General features: G+C 44.1%; 1 protein-coding gene across 6 annotated transcripts in view; it reads right to left on the reverse strand.

Annotated features, from left to right (window-relative positions):
- CFAP54 (cilia and flagella associated protein 54) overlaps positions 1-21672 on the reverse strand; it is a 752512-nt gene that overhangs the window by 204985 nt on the left and 525855 nt on the right. For all 6 annotated transcript variants that reach the window (XM_069764454.1, XM_069764457.1, XM_069764455.1 and 3 more), the window contains 2 exons: positions 16515-16715; positions 13080-13167 (listed from right to left, as the gene is read on the reverse strand). In XM_069764454.1, coding sequence (XP_069620555.1) covers positions 13080-13167; positions 16515-16715 — 289 coding nt within the window. The remainder of the gene's footprint in view (positions 1-13079; positions 13168-16514; positions 16716-21672) is intronic.

Below are 21672 nucleotides of genomic sequence, written 5' to 3' on the forward strand. Positions count from 1 at the left end.
AAAACGGGGAAAGGTTGTAAAATAGTGTTGTTTCAAGTTCCAAACTGTCCATTGTGCCCGGTAACCTGCGTGGATAAACTAATGAGAAGGAGGGGTGAATTATCCGACCCACTGTTGGTTCATGCAGATGGTTCTTTCTTGTCGCGCTTCCAATTTGTGTCAGTGTTTCGGAAGTGTTTGGAGACGGGGGGAATTTCACCAGCAAAGTACAGCAGCCATTCATTTCGTATAGGGGCTGCAATGGAAGAAAGATTCCGGTCTTATGTTCGCCCGGCTCTGGTCTAACTTCGAGGGTCACGTATTTGGTGGGATTTTTTTTTTCTCTCGAATTGATCGGTGTTAATGTTTATTCTCTTACAGAACACGAGAAAAGGCTGGTGTGGATAATGGGACACTCGTTCGTGTTCTGGGCGGCGGAAAGGGCAGCGGTTCGTCCGGATGGCCGGCAGTTGGGTTTTTCGCATGACGTCGCAACGCTGAGATGGATTGGAAAAAGGGGGATGACTTGGAGTCAATTTTTGCCCGAGTTTCATTGTTTCGTGCGCTGGGATCAGGTCCCACAAATTTTAGTTATTCACCTAGGGGGTAATGACAGAGATCAGGAATCAGACGCAGGGGGTATGCGTTCCTGACTGTGATTTTTTTCAGTTCTCAAAAGTCAAAGCAGGGACGTAGGCCACCATCGTTCTTTTTAACAAAGAAAAACTGTGCAACTACTGGGGACACTGAAGGTCTTATATGCCCCTTACGAAGACTTTCAGCGATGTATTGCTTCATAGCCAGGAGCTCTGGGCCTGACAAATTAAACAGACAGGCCTTGGGCAATTTGGCTCCAGGAATCAGATCAATAGCACAGTCAAATGGCCTATGCGGAGGCAGTGCCTCAGCCTCACTTTCAGAGAACACGTCCTCAAAGTCTTTTAGGTACTCCGGAATACCCTCCAGACAAACAGAAGACACCGAGACAGGTTTTGCAAGTTTCAAACAACAAACAGGTTTATGGTAACAGTCGACACATTTGGATCCCCATTTAATAATCTCCCCTGTTTCCCAGTCAATCACCGGGTTGTGGCGTTGAAGCCATGGCATGCCCACACACCAACCCTGGGGCAATTTGTCCATAACAAAACATTCCATCTCTTCCTTGTGGGAAGAGCCGATCTGTAAAGAAAACCTTTTTGAAACATAAAGAATCCCTGTTCAGGTAAGAGGGGAAGAGTCGATGGCCACAATTTTAAGTGGTGTCTCCAGCCTGACTGTCCCTATTTTGTGTTGGGAGACGACACAGGAACTGATCAAGTTGAGAGATGAACCACTGTCCACCAATGTCTACCAACAGTTCCACCTTTAACAAGACTTTAGGACATGAGGAAAATAGTACCTGGAGGTCTGGGCAGCCGCCTTGAGTTCTACTCAGACCTAGTCGTTTCCCATCATCTTAGAGGATTACGGACAGGAGGGGCAATCTTTTCTCCTATGTCCGGGCTCTCTGCAATAGAAACAGAGTTGTTTCTCCCGGCGACGTCTTCTTTCTCTCTCTTTTAGCAAGGTGATGCCAATTTCCATGGTCTCAGGAGTGGCCCCAGTCTCTTTGCTGCCAGCAAACAGTGAAATTTCACCCTGCATGACACCCCTGACGCGTAGCCTGAGGTCCATTCGTACAGCCTGGGTGATGGCGTCCTCCAAATTGTCAGGTGGAGGATTAAGCACCAAAGCATCCTGGAGGCGTTCAGACAGGCCTCTGCGGAACAGCCCAGGACACTTCTGCAGCCCAACATCGGAACTCCAAACAGAATCACTCGGCAGATTGTTTACACTGACAAACACTCATTACCATGTCCTCAGCCATACGGACTCTGTCAGGCTCATCATAGATGTGGCCCAGGGCATCAAAAAAGGCATTAGCAGTCATCCTCTCAGGAGCAGAAAAGGCCCAGGCTTGTGGAGCCCCCCTGAAGTAGGGAAATAATGACCCCCACCCTCTGGAACTTGTCCCCAGAAAAACGAGGCCTCAGGGAAAAAAAAGTTTACACCCCTCCCTGAAGGATCTGAACTTTTTTATCCCCTGAGATGAGGTCGTGCAGTTTTACTGGAGAGTCAGGAGATACTAACGACACATCCCTACCAACAGTACCCAGAGTCCCCGCAGCGACAGCCCCCTGTACGGTATCTACCAGCTGCTGCTGGGTCTGTGCCATCGTGCGCTGCTCAACATTCAATTTTTGGAACATTTGCGTCAGGTGTTTCACCTGATCTGTTAGTGCCTGCTTGGGATCCATGAGGATAACACTCCCTAATCTCCCCCCTAAAAAGAAAAAAAAAACTGTAACACTCGTCGGTCATTTATAATGTCAGGACCAGCTGCCCGATGGGCACTCACCGGTGGCTGTGCAGGGGGTTAGCCTGTCTGGTGCTGGGGACAGCCTTCTGACACTGGGGAGCCGTGAGAGCGGTACCAGTGGCGCTTGTAGGAGCTGGCCACTCTCCAGAGAAGGCAAACAGGACCTGCGGTCACGTGACCGTGAGTCAGAGGGGGTGAGTAGGGTTGAGCAACTTTTACTTTTTCAGGGTCGAGTCGGGTTTCGCGAAACCCGACTATCCCAAAAGTCGAGTCGAGTGAAATCGGCCAGGGATCGACCAAAACACGAAACCCAATGCAAAGTCAATGGGAAATATCTCTCTCTCTCTCACATTGCAAATCGCTACAGCGCACAAGCGAGAAGATGGCAATAGGCGTGCACGCCCCTAAGACCTATGTCATCACTCTGCCCACGTTCCTTCATTGGCTGAAAAAATGGCGCCAAACGCGTCATACGAAACGCGACTTTGGCGCGAAGATCGTCGACCGCATGGCCGATCCCACACTAGGATCGGGTCGGGTTTCATGCCAAAAGTCGGCGACTTTTGAATATGTCTGATCCGTTTCGCTCAAGCCTAGGGGTGAGCGGAGCATAGCGCCGTTGTATGAGCCTACAGCGCGGGGCTGCAGCGGCTCCAGGGAGAAAGTGCAAAAGGGAGAGGAGACCCCAGGGATGTTGAAAGGGGTGACAGGAACACACATAGTCACACAAGCCAAAGTCAAACACAGAGAGGTCGGCGCAGTACACATTAGCAGTCAGAAGAATAGTCAGGACATAGCAAGAGATCAGTACAGGCAATAGACGGTACAGAAACAGCAGGGAAGAATCACAACGGGGACGGAAGCAGATCAGAAACCAATCAGACAGTAGTACATGCACAAACCAGAGGCACACCAGGGTCAGACACACTCAGCCAAGGGTCAGAGTTTAAACGACAAGGATTGACCTCACAGTGAGGCTATAAAAGCCTCCCAGGACCGAGAAAAAGGCCATCCGAGTTAACCCAGCATCTACCTGACCTAAGAACCCAGTAAACCATGACACTAAGGCTACTTTCACACTAGCGTCGGATTCGACCCATCGCATTGCGTCGGGCCAAGATTCCGACGCTAGCGTTTGATGCGCCGCACAACGGGGCCAGCGGATGCATTTCTCCGGCGCATCTGCTGCCCCATTGTGCGGTGCGGGGAGGTGGGGGCAGAGTTCCGGCCGCCCATGCGCGGTCGGAAAAAGCGGTCCGTCGGCAGCAAAAAACGTTACATTTAACATTTTTTGCTCCCGGCGGTCCGCCACAACACGGCGCAACCGTCACACGACGGTTGCGACGTGTGTCAATGCGTCGCAATGCGTCGCAAATGTTAATCTATGGGGCAAAAACGCATCCTGCAAACAACTTTGCAGGATGCGTTTTTTCACATAAACTACGCATTGCGACGTATTGCAAAAAACGCCAGTGTGAAAGTAGCCTAAGGCTTCGTTCACACTCACATTGGAGTGCCTTCTAGGAAGCACAATCTAAATTTTCTGTCATTTTCATTAAAACAAAAAGCTCAGCATGCTGTGTTACTTTTACCCAGTAAAATGGCGGACACCTAACAAAACACCAAAAGACCCCATTATAGTCAATGTGACCCATCAACAATGGTTTCTATGTGGTATGTGACAGATCTGATTTCTTCATGAGCTGCATTTTTCTCTTTCGATAACAGAACAGACAGTTTGAACTGAGAACACTAGTGTAAATCTTCCCTTGGCTTAAAGGTGTATTCCCATCTCCAAGATCCTACCCCAGTATGTAGTAGGTGTAATAAAAATAATATTATCAAATACCTCAGATTAGAAATGCAGTATAGTTTGGTTGGATGAAAGACCACCAGTTAAAAAGGAATTTGTGAACAAAATAAATTGTATTGTCCTCATGGAAAGGAATATATACATCAAGAGTGGACAGAAAACAAAATTTGAAAATGTGTGGGGCGGATGGATTACCCTAGCGTGGCATCTGCTGAGTTATTGCAGAGTAGAATGGGGGTCGTTTAGTTGCTTCTGGAGGAACTTCTACATGTACAATAGAGCTTTCGTAAAGCTGGGTATAACTTTTACAAGAGGTGATGTTTTAGTTGGATAATATTGGATAAAGGAAAGGGATTGGGGGGAGGGAGGGGAGGTGGGTCACTGGGAGAGTGTTGTTAATGTAAAATGTATTAATCTGTTTTGTACTCATTGTACCTGTCTGTAATATGTGCTACGATCTTGCCATATGCTTTAACCCCTTCATGACCCAGCCTATTTTGACCTTAAAGACCTTGCCGTTTTTTGCAATTCTGACCAGTGTCCCTTTATGAGGTAATAACTCAGGAACGCTTCAATAGATCCTAGCGGTTCTGAGATTGTTTTTTCGTGACATATTGGGCTTCATGTTAGTGGTAAATTTAGGTCAATAAATTCTGTGTTTATTTGTGATAAAAACGGAAATTTGGCGAAAATTTTGAAAATTTCGCAATTTTCACATTTTGAATTTTTATTCTGTTAAACCAGAGAGGTATGTGACACAAAATAGTTAATAAATAACATTTCCCACACGTCTACTTTACATCAGCACAATTTTGGAAACAAAATTTTTTTTTGCTAGGAAGTTATAAGGGTTAAAATTTGACCAGCGATTTCTCATTTTTACAACGAAATTTACAAAACCATTTTTTTTAGGGACCACCTCACATTTGAAGTCAGTTTGAGGGGTCTATATGGCTGAAAATACCCAAAAGTGACACCATTCTAAAAACTGCACTCCTCAAGGTGCACAAAACCACATTCCAGAAGTTTATTAACCCTTCAGGTGCTTCACAGCAGCAGAAGCAACATGGAAGGAAAAAATGAACATTTAACTTTTTAGTCACAAAAATGATTTTTCAGCAACAATTTTTGTATTTTCCCAAAGGTAAAAGGAGAAACTGAACCACGAAAGTTGTTGTCCAATTTGTCCTGAGTACGCTGATACCTCATATGTGGCGGTAAACCACTGTTTGGGCGCACGGCAGGGCTTGGAAGGGAAGGAGCGCCATTTGACTTTTTGAATTAAAAATTGGCTGCACTCTTTAGCGGACACCATGTCAAGTTTGGAGAGCCCCCGTGTGCCTAAAAATTGGAGCTCCCCCACAAGTGACCCCATTTTGGAAACTAGACGCCCCAAGGAACTTATCTAGATGCATAGTGAGCCCTTTAAACCCCCAGCTGCTTCACAAATTGATCCGTAAAAATGAAAAAGTACTATTTTTTCACAAAAAAAATTCTTTTAGCCTCAATTTTTTCATTTTCACATGGACCGCAGGATAAAATGGATCCTAAAATTTGTTTGGCAATTTCTCCTGAGCACACCGATACCTCACATGTGGGGGTAAACCACTGTTTGGGCACATGGTAAGGCTCGGAAGGGAAGGAGCGCCATTTGACTTTTTGAATGAAAAATTATCTCCATCGTTAGCGGACACCATGTCGCGTTTGGTGAGACCCTGTGTGCTTAAACATTGGAGCTCCCCCACAAGTGACCCCATTTTGGAAACTGGACCCCCCAAGGAACTTATCTAGATGCCTAGTGAGCACTTTAAACCCTCAGGTGCTTCACAAATTGATCCGTAAAAATGAAAAAGTACTTTTTTTTCACAAAAAATTTCTTTTCGCCTCAATTTTTTCATTTTCACATGGGCAATAGGATAAAATGGATCCTAAAATTTGTTGAGCAATTTCTCCCGAGTACGCCGATACCTCATATGTGGGGGTAAACCACTGTTTGGGCACACGGCAGGGCTCAGAAGGGAAGGCGCGCCTTTTGACTTTTTGAATGGAAAATTAGCTCCATTTGTTAGCGGACACCATGTCGCATTTGGAGAGCCCCTGTGTGCCTATGCAATGGAGCTCCCCCACAAGTGACCCCATTTTGGAAACTAGACCCCCCAAGAAACTTATCTAGATGCATACTGAGCACTTTAAACCCCCAGGTGCTTCACAGAAGTTTATAATGCAGGGCCATGAAAATAAAAAATAATTTTTTTTTTCTCAAAAATGATTTTTTAGCTTGGAATTTCCTATTTTGCCAATGGTAATAGGAGAAATTGGACCACAAATGTTGTTGTCCAGTTTGTCCTGAGTACGCAGATACCCCATATGTGGGCGTAAACCACTGTTTGGGCGCACGGCAGGGCTCAGAAGGGAAGGCACGCCATTTGGCTTTTTAAATGGAAAATTAGCTCCAATCATTAGCGGACACCATGTCGCGTTTGGAGAGCCCCTGTGTGCCTAAACATTAGAGATCCCCCACAAATGACCCCATTTTGGAAACTAGACCCCCAAAGGAACTAATCTAGATGTGTGGTGAGCACTTTGAACCCTCAAGTGCTTCACAGAAGTTTATAACGCAGAGCCATGAAAATAAAATAAAAAAATTCTTTTCTCAAAAATGATCTTTTAGCCCGCAATTTTTTATTTTCCCAAGGGTAACAGGAGAAATTTGACCCCAAAAGTTGTTGTCCAGTTTCTCCTGAGTACGCGGATACCCAATATGTGGGGGTAAACCACTGTTTAGGCACATGCTGGGGCTCGGAAGTGAAGTAGTGACGTTTTGAAATGCAGACTTTGATGGAATGCTCTGCGGGCGTCACGTTGCGTTTGCAGAGCCCCTGATGTGGCTAAACAGTAGAAACCCCCCACAAGTGACCCCATTTTGGAAACTAGACCCCGAAAGGAACTTATCTAGATGTGAGGTGAGCACTTTGAACCCCCAAGTGCTTCACAGAAGTTCATAACACAGAGCAGTGAAAATAATAAATACGTTTTCTTTCCTCAAAAATAATTTTTTAGCCCAGAATTTTTTATTTTCCCAAGGGTTACAGGAGAAATTGGACCACAAATGTTGTTGTCCAGTTTCTCCTGAGTACGCTGATACCCCATGTGTGGGGGTAAACCACTGTTTGGGCACACGTGGGGGCTCAGAAGGGAAGTAGTGACGTTTTGAAATGCAGACTTTGATGGAATGCTCTGCGGGCGTCACGTTGCGTTTGCAGAGCCCCTGATGTGGCTAAACAGTAGAAACCCCCCACAAGTGACCCCATTTTGGAAACTAGACCCCGAAAGGAACTTATCTAGATGTGAGGTGAGCACTTTGAACCCCCAAGTGCTTCACAGAAGTTCATAACACAGAGCAGTGAAAATAATAAATACGTTTTCTTTCCTCAAAAATAATTTTTTAGCCCAGAATTTTTTATTTTCCCAAGGGTTACAGGAGAAATTGGACCACAAATGTTGTTGTCCAGTTTCTCCTGAGTACGCTGATACCCCATGTGTGGGGGTAAACCACTGTTTGGGCACACGTGGGGGCTCAGAAGGGAAGTAGTGACTTTTGAAATGCAGACTTTGATGGAATGGTCTGCGGGCGTCACGTTGCGTTTGCAGAGCCCCTGGTGTGCCTAAACAGTAGAAACCCCACACAAGTGACCCCATTTTGGAAACTAGACCCCCAAAGGAACTTATCTAGATATGTGGTGAACACTTTCAACCCCCAAGTGCTTTACAGAAGTTTATAACACAGAGCCGTGAAAATAATAAATACGTTTTCTTTCCTCAAAAATAATTTTTTAGCCCAGAATTTTTTATTTTCCCAAGGGTTACAGGAGAAATTGGACCCCAAAAGTTGTTGTCCAGTTTCTCCTGAGTACGCTGATACCCCATGTGTGGGGGTAAACCACTGTTTGGGCACACGTCGGGGCTCAGAAGGGAAGTAGTGACTTTTGAAATGCAGACTTTGATGGAATGGTCTGCGGACGTCATGTTGCGTTTGCAGAGCCCCTGGTGTGCCTAAACAGTAGAAACCCCCCACAAGTGACCCCATTTTGGAAACTAGACCCCCCAAGGAACTTATCTAGATATGTGGTGAGCACTTTGAACCCCCAAGTGCTTCACAGACGTTTACAACGCAGAGCCGTGAAAATAAAAAATCATTTTTCTTTCCTCAAAAATGATGTTTTAGCAAGCAATTTTTTATTTTCTCAAGGGTAACAGGAGAAATTGGACCCCAGTAATTGTTGCGCAGTTTGTCCTGAGTATGCTGGTACCCCATATGTGGGGGTAAACCACTGTTTGGGCACACGTCGGGGCTCGGAAGTGAGGGAGCACCATTTGACTTTTTGAATACAAGATTGGCTGGAATCAATGGTGGCGCCATGTTGCGTTTGGAGACCCCCTGATGTGCCTAAACAGTGGAAACCCCTCAATTCTACCTCCAACACTAACCCCCCCACACCCCTAACCCTAATCCCAACTGTAGCCATAACCCTAATCATAACCCTAACCCCAACACACCCCTAACCCTAACCACAACCCTAATTCCAACCTAACCCTAGCCCTAAGGCTATGTGCCCACGTTGCGGATTCGTATGAAATTTTTCAGCACCATTTTTGAAAAATCCACGGGTAAAAGGCACTGCGTTTTACCTGCGGATTTACCGCGGATTTCCAGTGTTTTTTGTCCGTATTTCACCTGCGGATTCCTATTGAGGAACAGGTGTAAAACGCTGCGGAATCCGCACAAAGAATTGACATGCTGCGGAAAATACAACGCAGCATTCCCGCGTGGTATTTTCCACACCATGGGCACAGCGGATTTGGCTTTCCATATGTTTACATGGTACTGTAAACCTGATGGAACTCTGCTGCGGATCCGCAGCGGCCAATCCGCACCGTGTGCACATAGCCTAATTCTAAAGGTATGTGCACACGCTGCGGAAAACGCTGCGGATCCGCAGCAGTTTCCCATGAGTTTACAGTTCAATGCAAACCTATGGGAAACAAAAATCGCTGTACACATGCTGCAGAAAAACTGCACGGAAACGCAGCGGTTTACATTCCGCAGCATGTCACTTCTTTGTGCGGATTCCGCAGCGGTTTTACAACTGCTCAAATAGAAAATCGCTGTTGTAAAACCGCATTGAAATGCGCAGAAAAAACGCGGTAAATCCGCCATAAATCCGCAGCGGTTTAGCACTGCGGATTTATCAAATCCGCAGCGGAAAAATCTGCAGAGGACCAGAATACGTGTGCACATACCGAAACCCTAACCCTACCCCTAACCCTACCCCTAACCCTACCCCTAACCCTACCCCTAACCCTACCCCTACACCTACCCCTAACCCTACCCCTAACCCTAACCCTAGTTCTTACCCCAACCTTAGTGGGAAAAAAAAATAAATATTTTTTTTATTGTCCCTACCTATGGGGGTGACAAGGGGGGGGGGGGGGTCATTTACTTTTTTTTTTATTTTGATCACTGAGATATAGCCTATCTCAGTGATCAAAATTCACTCTGGAACGAATCTGCCGGACTGCAGATTCGGCGGGCGCACTGCACATACGCCCGCCCAGGAAAGAAGACGGACGGTCCCCGGGAGGCCAGGTAAGTATAAGGGGGGGGAAATCAGGGCACGGGGGGGGGGCGTCGGAGCACGGGGGGGTGGATCGGAACACGGGGGGGTGGATTGGAGCACGGGGGGGTGGATCGGAACACGGGGTGGGGGATTGGAGCACGGGGTGGGGGATCGCTGTGCGGGGGGGTGGATCGGAGCACGGGGGGTGGATCACTGTGCGGGGGGTGGGATCGGAGTGCGGGGAGGTTTGATTGGAGCACGGGGGGTGTGATTGGAGCACGGGGGGAGCGGGCAGGAGGACGGGGGAGCGGAGCACAGGACCGAGGGGAGCGGACCACAGATCGGGGGGCTGGGGGGGCGATCGGAGGGGTGGGGTGGGTGCACATTAGTGTGTCCAGCCATGGCCGATGATATTGCAGCATCGGCCATGGCTGGATTGTAATATTTCACCATTTTTTTAAGTGAAATATTACAAATCGCTCTGATTGGCAGTTTCACTTTCAACAGCCAATCAGAGCGATCGTAGCCACAAGGGGGTGAAGCCACCCCCCCCTGGGCTAAACTACCACTCCCCCTGTCCCTGCAGATCGGGTGAAATGGGAGTTAACCCTTTCACCCGATCTGCAGGGACGCGATCTTTCCATGACGCATATGCTGCGTCATGGGTCGGAATGGCACCGACTTTCATGACGCAGCGTATGCGTCAAAGGTCGGGAAGGGGTTAATAAAAACTATGTGATTAAAAAAAAGAAATGTAGTATAGTTGTCTGATTCGCTATGTTGCTTACCTCACATGCAGGCCATTGAGTAGCTAAATATATGGTACGACCACTAGCAACTAACTAAATGTCACTATGGGTGGTCGAAGCCATGGATACCTAAGCTACTGCAATGGCCTGCATGAGGTAAGCGACATAGTTATCAGAAGAACTATACTTCATTTCTAATTACTTAGATACAAAACCACATGGAGTAATTAGTCCAGATATTCTCATATATAAACAATTATTAGCTTTATTCAAATTTAAAGGCACATACATGAAAGTTAAAAAATGTATCAAAACAAGGTGATCAAATCAGAAGTGGTGGTTAGAAAACATGGGTCTCTCAACTTAAATCATATCACGGGGTGGGAGAAACAGACATGAAACATCTCCATGCTTATAAAAGGTGCTAGTGGCTTTTTTGTATATCTGAGGAAAGCAGCACATATACAGTTTTGCAGGGCTTCAATTGACCATATTCTACCAAATGGTAAGACCTGTGAGGGGCTCAATGCTGCAATGCTCCTACTGCTACATATATCCCCATATCATGTGCGTTACTTACGCATAACCCCCCAAGTAGACACCACGATGACAGCCCCAACGCGCGTTTCGCATTGGCTTCTTCAAGGAGATATATGTGGCAGTAGGTGCATTGCATCATTGAGCCCCGATGCCTGATGACTTTTAAATATTCTTTTTTTGAGAAATATAAAAGATAAGCTCTAGCTGGTATGTGCCATCTTTACGCCCTTATTCTTTATTACGCTTTGGGAAATGTACACTTATACAGTCTAGTTCCAACCTATATATATAGATATGTAACAAGGTGGCACGGGATGGAAGTCATGGGCGAGTTCACTAAGCAACAGTAATAAATCACTTGGCACTCAAATGGTTTCTTTCAGATGAAAAAGTGAACATCCCAATTATTTGTGCATCCAGTTCAAAGATTATTTAAACGTTTTCGGTCGAATCACAAGACCTTCATCAGAAATATCTTTAACAAAACTGGAAGCATAGGACAATGGGGTATATGAGCCTAGGCAACCCGGGATGGAAAGCGCACCTGGAACGTCTCACGGATCCTGAAGGGAGAAGGAGGGCGTGTATCCGCAGCTGCATATGGCGCTCATAGACGTCCGGTCCGTCGCGCTGTGTGGAGCGGCCCCCGGGACGCTTTCCTTTCCCATCAGGGCAGTTTGTGTCCCATGTGTACCTTCAGCATCACCAGCTCCCTGTCGACCCCTTGTCCGGTTCCAATAGAGAAAGGTGCCGGGAACGCCATCTCAGCTGCTCCCACCTCGGTCTTAGACCCCGGATCCTTCTTGGGGATGGTACTGTTGAGCTGGTGCCCGACTGCACTATTCTTCAGCCGGGAGGCCCTTTACTGTCATCTGCAGACTTATCCCCCACAGCCTGTAACTGCACGGTATGCGTTCTGCCCCTTGGGCAGACTGCCCGGGTGTCTGACAGAACCAGGAAGTGTCTGTCCTATATCTCCCTGCTCTGTGATGATCTGCTCTGTCTCTCCCTATACTGCCCCTAAGCTTACACGCAATATATAACAAATGTATCACATTACAATACATGACACACATTAATGAACATTAGGGAACAGCACATTACATTAGGATTAGTGAATATGAATAACTGTCAGGGGGCCGCACGTGACACGTGCTCAGTGTTCAGGATAGAGGAAGCACACAAGGGTCCCTGCCACCTCCTTACACATACACAAAGAAAACAGCAATTACTAACACACATTTCACTGAAGAGATCACTGCTATAAGCACTTTATTCATTAGCTCTATTTTAGGGTTATTACAATGGAGCATGCCGTGCTTATGAAACTGGTTACAAAAGGAAAGCAGCAGTGTTTTCATCCTTAATCTCCAGTTTTCTAAACATTTACTGAGTGTGATAATAAAATTGAATTTCCAATGCAGTGTAACATTGCAATGGATTATACCTTAATTCTGTCACCATCACTAGGAATCTTGTTTTTACACTTTGCTGGAAAAAGTTGAATGGCGATAAACGAGAAATAAACCCATTCAGAAGTATCAGAAGCAGTAAAATGATTAAAATAATGTGACCCTTTGCGCCTGTATTATCAAAGTTAACAGAGCTGACAGATGGAGGAGCACAGAGCTCAGCTTTCCCAGACAGTTGCATCAACATTATATGGCACAATATATTTTTTAATTTTACTCAGTGTGTGGTCTGATTTTCACAGACTCATAGAATGGAGAAGAGTGAGAAACTTTTTTTTTCCACCTCCACTTTGATTAAACGCTGATTAGAGTCTGATCAGAATATTAGGACCATTTTCTCAGATGGAGAGAAAACAGTCGTGTGCACATACCCTTATCCCTAGTCTGCTCAGATGAATCACACAGGAGAAGAGAAGTATGAGTAATACATATCTTCCCCATATTTCAAAAGCATGATGAATATACGGTATCTTTAGAACGCATGTTTTTAATAAATCACAATCAAACCTATTATCTGAAACTAAAATACTTTATACTAAATAATACCTTTTATTCCCCGCATATAGGTGAAGATTGCCAAGTTCGTGAAGAGCCTGAGCTTTAAGTCCTTGTTGTCTGTCTGAATGAAGGATTTCTAGTATCCATTGAAAAAAAAGAATTAGTATTTGAAGAGTTTTATTAGATAACATTTTCTAGATTATAAAGGGGCTTATGGGGTATTAAAACAAAAAAAAGAATATATTCGCACCTACTATACCCCGGTATTCTACTGCAAAGCTGCCAATGTCTCACACCAGTCTCCTGGCTTCCTCTCTTAGGGCTCCTTTCCACTTGCGAGATAAACGTCCGTGTCCCACATGTGAAAACCAAGATCTGGCGCCGGCACTTGGGAGCGGAGCGTGCAGCTCCATGTGTTGCTATGCGGCCGCACGCTCCGCTCTGGAGTGCCGGCGCCAGAGCTTGGTTTTCACATGCGAGACACTGACGTGTTTCTCGCAAATGGAAAAGATTCTTTAGTGTGGGACTTCATATTCTCTTCAAGCCAAAAGTTAGATTGGTTCTTTTGATTTGGACAGAATTACTATGCTTCAACTGATCAGGTCCACTTATTTCCTACAACAATCAAGTGACGTCCCCCACCAAAAGAGGAGACCAGATGACCGGCAGGAATCGATAGCAACAGGGCGGTGGAAAGGAGGGGATCCAATAGATGAATATACATTCTTTCTTTTTCAAAGATCACCATACACCAATTTTTAATATAAAAGTAGTGGACAAAAGTTTTAAAGTTTAAAATCCATATAGCATACTATTAGTTTCTGATAATATTGTCACTACATGTAACTGTATAGTAATGCAAATATAGAGACACCGGCACCACAGCATTCATACCTTAGTAGATCCACGGGAGGCTGGCAGCATGTTGCAACGTCATGAAGGACCCAAACGAAGAAGTGAAGAGGTGGTACTCTGCTATCCGGTAAAAAAATCATATTTATTTTGTTCATTAAGATTAAAAAAATGTGGATGCTAAGGAGTCAGTTCTGTGGTGGACAACGTCCGTTTCGCGGACTCCTTACACTTCAACGGGTCTAGGTACGAGAAACGGCCATCGTCCACCACAGAACCAACTCCTCCGCATCCACATTTTTAATTTTAATGAACTAAATAAATACGATTTTTTACCAGATAACAGAGTGCCACCTCTTCACTTCTTCATTTGATTCCTTCTTAACTATATAGTTATAACTAAATCTTAAGCTTTCTAAAGTATTGTGAACATACATAAGAGGCTTGCAAAGTTCGCTTGGGCAGAACTCATTTTCTGAAACTTTTTTGCATCCTTTTGATTGGACAGCGCTTACTTGGAAGCGTTTTCCATCAAAAGATACCTCAAAGAGGTGACATTTTGTTTTCTCCCACCTGTAGGGTGAATAAAAAAGCTGAAAAGACTGTGCAACAAGTCTTTTACAATAGAAATGAATAAAAACAGTCTTTTAAGTGATTTTTTAAGCTTTTTAGCAAACTTGATCCAAAAATTTCCTCCAAAAACTCAGCATGCACATAGTGTCACAATGCATTACAGTTACTGAGAAATGGACAGGTGGGGATAATCTCAATGAAAACAAAATAACACTAATAAACAAAATTAAAGGTATTCCAGTAAGACAAAGGTTATTACCTATACCCTGAGACCCCCCCAAATCCCTAGAATAGCGAACTTCTGTTCCCCATTGGCTTAGCCATTTAACATGTCCAATGTTGCTCCTTTCATCACTGTGGGACACCTGGAGACACCCGATTAAAGCGTTACCATATGGATGGGTAATAATTTCTTCTTGTTGGAGTACCCCTTAAAGGCTGATTTCATACCATGTCTGTGATGTGCTGTGGGTGAATATGTCAGGAAAATCCTTAATGAGTATATACTGCTGTTCTTATAGACTTAATGGGAATCTGTCATCAGGTTTTGCTACCTCATCTGCGAGTAGCCTGATGTAGGGAAAGAGAAGCTGAATCCAACGATGTATCACATAGATTACTGGGTGCAGCCATTCTGGCACAATCAGAGCTTTTAGAGTTAGAATGAAGCAGAGCTGAGAAAGCTAGCCCCGCCCACAGCAGGCTCTCTATATACAAAGTCCATGGACAGTGAGGTAGTTAGTTGCCTGACTAGTCCGGCAATGTTAATCTCTTAGTGATAAATCCTTCACAGTTAGTGAACAACAGCATGCACTTTGACAAGTGACACTTTCCTGAATTCTGTGTTTCAGCCTCTATCTCCTGCTGTCTTTAGATTACATAGCAAAAACCTGCTGACAGATTCCCTTTAAATGGTCATATAAACACCAGTGGGGTATCCTTTTGGGATATATTTAGTCAATACAAGTCAGGAAACTTCAAAGCCCAATTGTATTGAAAAAGAAAGATGACTATATTTTTCAGTGCAAATATTTACATTCAGTATGTTTTGGACTTTTTCTCAAAGGGGTTTTCCACTTACAGACTTCTGGCCTATATTGACTAATCCCTCTCCCCAGACCCTGCTCTCCGCCACTGCTTCAATCTCCATGCAATTCCTGTAGCAGTCACATCATAGCACACATTACCACTGCAGACAATCAGTGAACTTAACAACTTGTGCCGCCTGCATTGGCAAAGTCACTGAGCTCAGTGACCGGCTGCAGCCTTTACATGTGCTGTAGTAGTTACATCGCCGCTGCTGCCAGTACAAAGAGACCACAGCAGCGGCAGGGAATTGTTGCTGACCAACACAGGCCAGAAGTGGAAGACCCCTTTAGTAAAGGCTTTGTGCATATAGCTTGTATTAAAGACCATGTTTGGGCTGTTCTGCAGGAATTTAGTAGGCAAAGCAGAGTCATAAATCATACTAGTTTTGCAAAATTAAAAAAAAAATATACGAACAGCTGTATATCCCCGTGCCTAATTGCATATGCAGATTTTCGTCAATATGCATGTTACGTAAAATGACAAATTAAACTTTGGTCTGCTTGTTATCCCACTATACATTTTTCGATAGGACCTTTCATTATTATGTTAACCTACCATTGTGTCTGCTTTGAAATAAATTTGCAAATAAATGGATATGTCAGCGTAAGATAAATGATGTATTGGCAAGTGCATGGCACACTATGACAGGCCGCAGTGTCTGGGCTTATAAAGTACAGCTCTGGGTGCGAATCAGAACGATTTGCCAATGATGAGATGACGGATTTAATGAGAGGTACCTCTATAAGCCCGCATGCATACTAATCTTTCCCGCCGGTAACAGGATGTGTTGATACCCCTCCTGCACATCTTCATCACGGTGATTAAATTAACTTGATATATTTGGGAATATGTTGCTGTCGCTGTCCAGTTTTTCAATACTTATTGGATGTTGAAGGCATTAATCCCCAACCCACAGATTCATTGATCTAAGACTGCGGCTAATTATCAGTCAAAAGATAAATGCCTTACCAATAGTCTTGTCATAGGACGCTATAACCAGTGAAAGGTGCGACGGAGGGATTGGCATGCTTTCAATAGAGCCCACAGAGAAAAACTCTTCTTCTGACAGGTCGGGGGGACCTGGGCGGTGTGCCTGCAATGCACCGGCAGAAAAAAAAACTTTTCCAGAGGACAGTTGTGGACTACTATTTTTGTCTAGTGAATATAACACTGAAAAAAAAGACAGTAAAATAAACACCTCAATAAGCAAGCCAAGACATAAAAGTGACAGGAACATGGAAATATACAGAGTTTATTTACTTATTTATTATACTGATTTAGGCCATGTTCGCACGTTGCGTTTTTGCTGCTTTTTTTGTGCAAATTTTAAGCTGTGTTTTACCAGCAAAAGCTTTGAGATTTCAAAAATCTCACGCACACAGTTTTTTTTCTTGACTAAAATGGAAAACGTATTTGAAAACTGCAGCATGTCACTTCTTTCAGCATTATCCCCCATAGAAACGAATTAGTAAGTGCAAAAAAGCTCCAACAATGCAAATATCAGGTTTTGCTGCATTTTTAGCGAAAAAAGCACATACAGAAGTGTGTGGAACTCATTTATTTTTATGATTTTCCCAAGTTTAAACCATAATGCCTTGGTCTCCTCACCAGAGCATTGCTGTTAGTATTAGTACAGTTTAATTAAATTAGTGATATGTGTGTAAAAGCATGCAAGTAATTAAAAAAAAAATGGAAAAAAAGGTTTTGAAACATTCGATTAATTCGGTATGGAGTATGAGCGTCATCCGTCATCAGCAGAAATATAAGCAATTATACATCGTCATGCAATCAATAAGGTTACTAACGGTCGTCTGAGGAATGTTCTGCCACGTGGTGGGCAGGTGGACATGCAAATCTTGAAGATCTGATGCTGGCAGCAACCTTTGCAATTGGGGAACAATGACAGACTCAGATGTGCTTGATTGGAGACAAGTAAATCATAGTAGCATGTTTAGGCCATGCGGGCGGCTCACAATAGCAAAAGAAACCAGCGACCTGGCGTTGTCGTGTTGAAAAATCGCTCCTGGGATACTTTAGAGAAATGATAGTACCACTGGTTCCACCTTCAAATCAATATAATGCCAAGCAGTTAATGTACAAGGAATGAAGACTAGAGGAGTTTGGCTACCATACAGTATGCCTCCCCAAACCATAATCTTGGGAGCAGGACCAATGTGACGTTTCCTCATGAAGGTCTCTTCATGGCGTTGCCATTTGGTTAAGACCATCTCCAGCTATCGTTGCATTCCAGACAAAAGTGGGACTCATCTCTAAAGAGGACCTCCGTTCCATCATGTGGTGCTCTGCACTATGATAGCCTTTAAACCCTTCGTGACCACGACAATTTTGTACTTAATGACCAAGCCAATTTTTACAATTCTGACCACTGTCAATTTATGAGGTTATAACTCTGGAACACTTCAACGGATCCAACTGATTCTGAGAATGTTTTTCGTTACATATTGTACTTCATGTTCATGGTAAAATTTCTTCAATATGATTTGCGTTTATTTATGAAAAAATGGAAATGTATCAAATGTTGCAAATTTCATACTTTTAATTTTTGTGCCCTTAAATCAGAGTCATATTGCACAATATAGTTAATAAATAACATGTACCACATGTCTACTTTACATCAGCACAATTTTGGAAACATAATTTTTTTTAGGACGTTATAAGTTGACCAGAGATTTATCATTTTTACAACAAAATTTCCAAAACCATTATTTTTAGGGACCACCTCCCATTTGAAGTGGGGGGTCAATATAACAGAAAATATCCAAAAGTGACCCCATTCTAAAAACTGCAGCCTTTAAGGTATGCAAAACCACATTCAAGAAGTGTATTAACCCTTCAGGTGATTAAGGAGAACTAAAGCAATGTGGAAGGAAAAAAATGAACCTTTTTCTTTTTTCACAAAAAAAATCGAGTTTGGAACCAAACTTTTTTATTTTCACAAGGGTATCAGGAAAAAATGGACCACAAAATTTGTTGTGCAATTTCTCCTGAGAAAGCCGATACCCCGTATGTAGGGGGAAAGCTAATGTTTGGGCGCATGGCATGGCTCAGAAGGGAGGGAGCACCGTTTGAGTTTCTGAATGCAAGAATAGCTGGAATCAATGGCGGGCGCCATGTCACATTTGGACACCCCCTGATGTACCTAAATAGTGGAAACCTCCCAATTCTAACTCCAACCCTTACACAGCCCTAACCCCAACACACCCCTAAGCCTAATCCCAACCCTAACCACAACCCTAACCCCAACACCACCGAAACCCCAACACCATAAACCTAACCTCAACACAACCCTAACCCCAATACAACTCTAACCTCAACCCCAACACAACAGTAACCCCATCCCTAGCCCCAACCCTAACTCTAGTCTTAACCCTATCCCTAGCCTAACCCTAACCTCAACCCTAGCTGTAACCCACAACTCTGACCCTAGCCCCAACCCTAACCCTAGCCCAACCCTAAGCCTTGTTCTAACCCTAGCCCCAACCCTAGCCCAACCCTAAAACTAGCTCTAGCCCCAACATTAACCACCAACCCTAACCCTAGCACTAACCCCAACCCTAACCAAAGCCCCAACCTTAATCCTAACGGATCAATTGAAATAAATACATTTTTTTATTTTATTATCTTTACCAAACTAAGGGTCTGATAAAGGGGGGTTTGATTTACTATTTTTTTTTATTTTGATCACTGTGAAAGGGTATATCACAGTGATCAAAATTAACCAATAGGAAAAATCTCTTATTGTTTCAGGGTGCTGGCCGGCAGATCTTGAAGCTGCGATCATCCTATTGCTTGCTATGTGTAGTAGAAATCATCATCTTCGACAAACGTGTGACAGGGGTGGCAATGGACAGGGATTTGCGACGTACATTGGGTTTGCGCAAGTTAAATGCTGCTGTTGGAGATTGACAGTGACATTTAACATATTAAAAGCCGGGGGTGGAATGTGATTCCACCTGCGGCTATTAGTAGCTGATCGAATGTGCCAGAAAATATGCAGGCTCAGTGCAGGAACCCATATCAAAAACAGGTACATCAAAGGTCGTGAAGGGATTAACAACAAACAAACTGCTTGCAGATGTTGTCTTTGGTGGAATTAGAACTCAGGACCCCAGCACTGCAAGGAAACCGTAGTACTTGGAGGAAACTCACACAAATATGGGGAGAACATACAAACTACTTGGAGATATTGTCCTTGATGGGATTACAACCCAGGACTATAGGGCTGCAAGGCAGCATTGCTAACCACTGAGCCTCCGTGCTGCAATGCCACCATGCTCCAAAAGTCCCTGGCAAGGAGGCGGAGCAGAGCAGGTGGGTCAGGTGTTGAAGAGGGGGAATGACTCATGCAGGGGAAAGTGACTGATTCTACATAGAGAAGAAAAAAGAGAAGAAATAAATGGTCAGAAATGGAAAATGAGCAATTGAAAATCCACAGTGCTATATAATATGGCAATTACAAAATATAAATAGGATAAAAACTATGATGGCAGTGCTTCTTTAAGAAGTATGTTCCATGTTATTTAGCAAGCCATAAGTGTCAAGCAATATGGGAAAGAAAAAAGATATATCAGCTGTAGAAAAGCGTAAAAAAATGCAACGGCTTGGGCAAGCTATAAAAACAGATGGGTTAGGGCAGATGAAGGTATATGAGGAAGGTTTCTGCAAGACAAATTCATCAGATTCAGAGAGCAGCTGCTAAAATACCAGAGCAAAGCAGCAAACAGATATTTGGGACTGTTGGTGCCTCTGGAGTCCTGCAAACCTCAAGGTGTAGGTGTCAAGATTCCTCCGCTCAGCGTGCCTTGGTAACTTGATTGAGAGCTCTGCCGTCCAATCTGAGACTGGGTGGTGCTAAGTTCCTTCAGATGTTCCCTGTTCCAAATGATTACCCAGCTACTTAGCTAAGCTGTCAATCACAGATTTCTACCAGACGTAACAATTGCTTGATGGTTTGCCTTGTATTACTGTGCTTTGTTTGTTGATCTATTGCTGCTTATCCTTGGACCTCGTTGTGACCTTCCATTTGCCTAGCCCCTTTTCTCTGATCCACTATCTTCCTGGTATTCTGACCTCAGACCATAACCTGACTTTGTCTTTCCCCTTTAGTTTACTACATGCTATCTTGGTATCTAACCTTGAAATGTTTGACTACCCTGCCTCACAGCTTTTCCTTGATTAGTGACTAGCATCACAGTAGGATCCTACAGAGGCTTGCAGTTGTGCATAAACCATTCGGCCACCCCTGAACAATGCACAAGAAAGAAATACATGAACACGGATTTTAAAACAATCTTGTTTACTGATGAGTGTTGTGCAACACTGGATAGTCTAGATGAATGAAGTAGTGGATGGTTGATGGATGGTCACCATGTCCCAACAAGGCTGCGATGTCAGCAAAAAGTTGTGAGTCATGTTTTGGGCCGGAATCATGAGGAGAGAGCTGGAAGACAACTTTAGGTTCGCTGAAAGCGTGATAATATAACCTCAGAAAAGTATAGAGTTTCTGTCTGACCACTTTCTGCAATGGTCAAAAAAAAGATCCGTGCCAACCATAGCAAAATCATCTTCATGCATAACAATGCACCATCTGATGCAGCAAAGAATATCTCTGACTCATTGGCTGCTGTGGGAATAAAAAGAGAAAGTCATTGGGTGGCCACCATTCTCTCCTGACCTCAATCCTATTGAGAACCTTTGGAGTATCCTCAAGCAAAAGATCTATGAAGGTGGATGCAATTCATATCAAAACACCAGCACTGGTAGGCTATTCTGATATCCTATATAGAAATTCCAGCATAAACTATCCAAAAACTCACATGTTCAATGGATGCTTCAATGAATGCAACAATTGTGAAGGTGCTATGAAAGAAGGGGTCCTATGTTAATATGCAACTTGGCATTTTAAAGGGAACCTGTCTACCCCAAAATCGAAGGTGAGCTAAGCCCACCAGCATCAGGGGCTTATCTACAGCATTCTGTAATGCTGTAGATAAGCCCCCGATGTATCCTAAAAGATGAGAAAAAGAGGTTAGATTATACTCGCCCAGGGGCGGTCCCGGTACGATGGGCGTCGTGGTCCAATCCGGGGCCTCCCATCTTTTTACGA

The sequence above is a fragment of the Ranitomeya imitator genome, chromosome 4, assembly GCF_032444005.1.
Source record: "Ranitomeya imitator isolate aRanImi1 chromosome 4, aRanImi1.pri, whole genome shotgun sequence".
Classification (NCBI taxonomy): domain Eukaryota; kingdom Metazoa; phylum Chordata; class Amphibia; order Anura; family Dendrobatidae; genus Ranitomeya; species Ranitomeya imitator.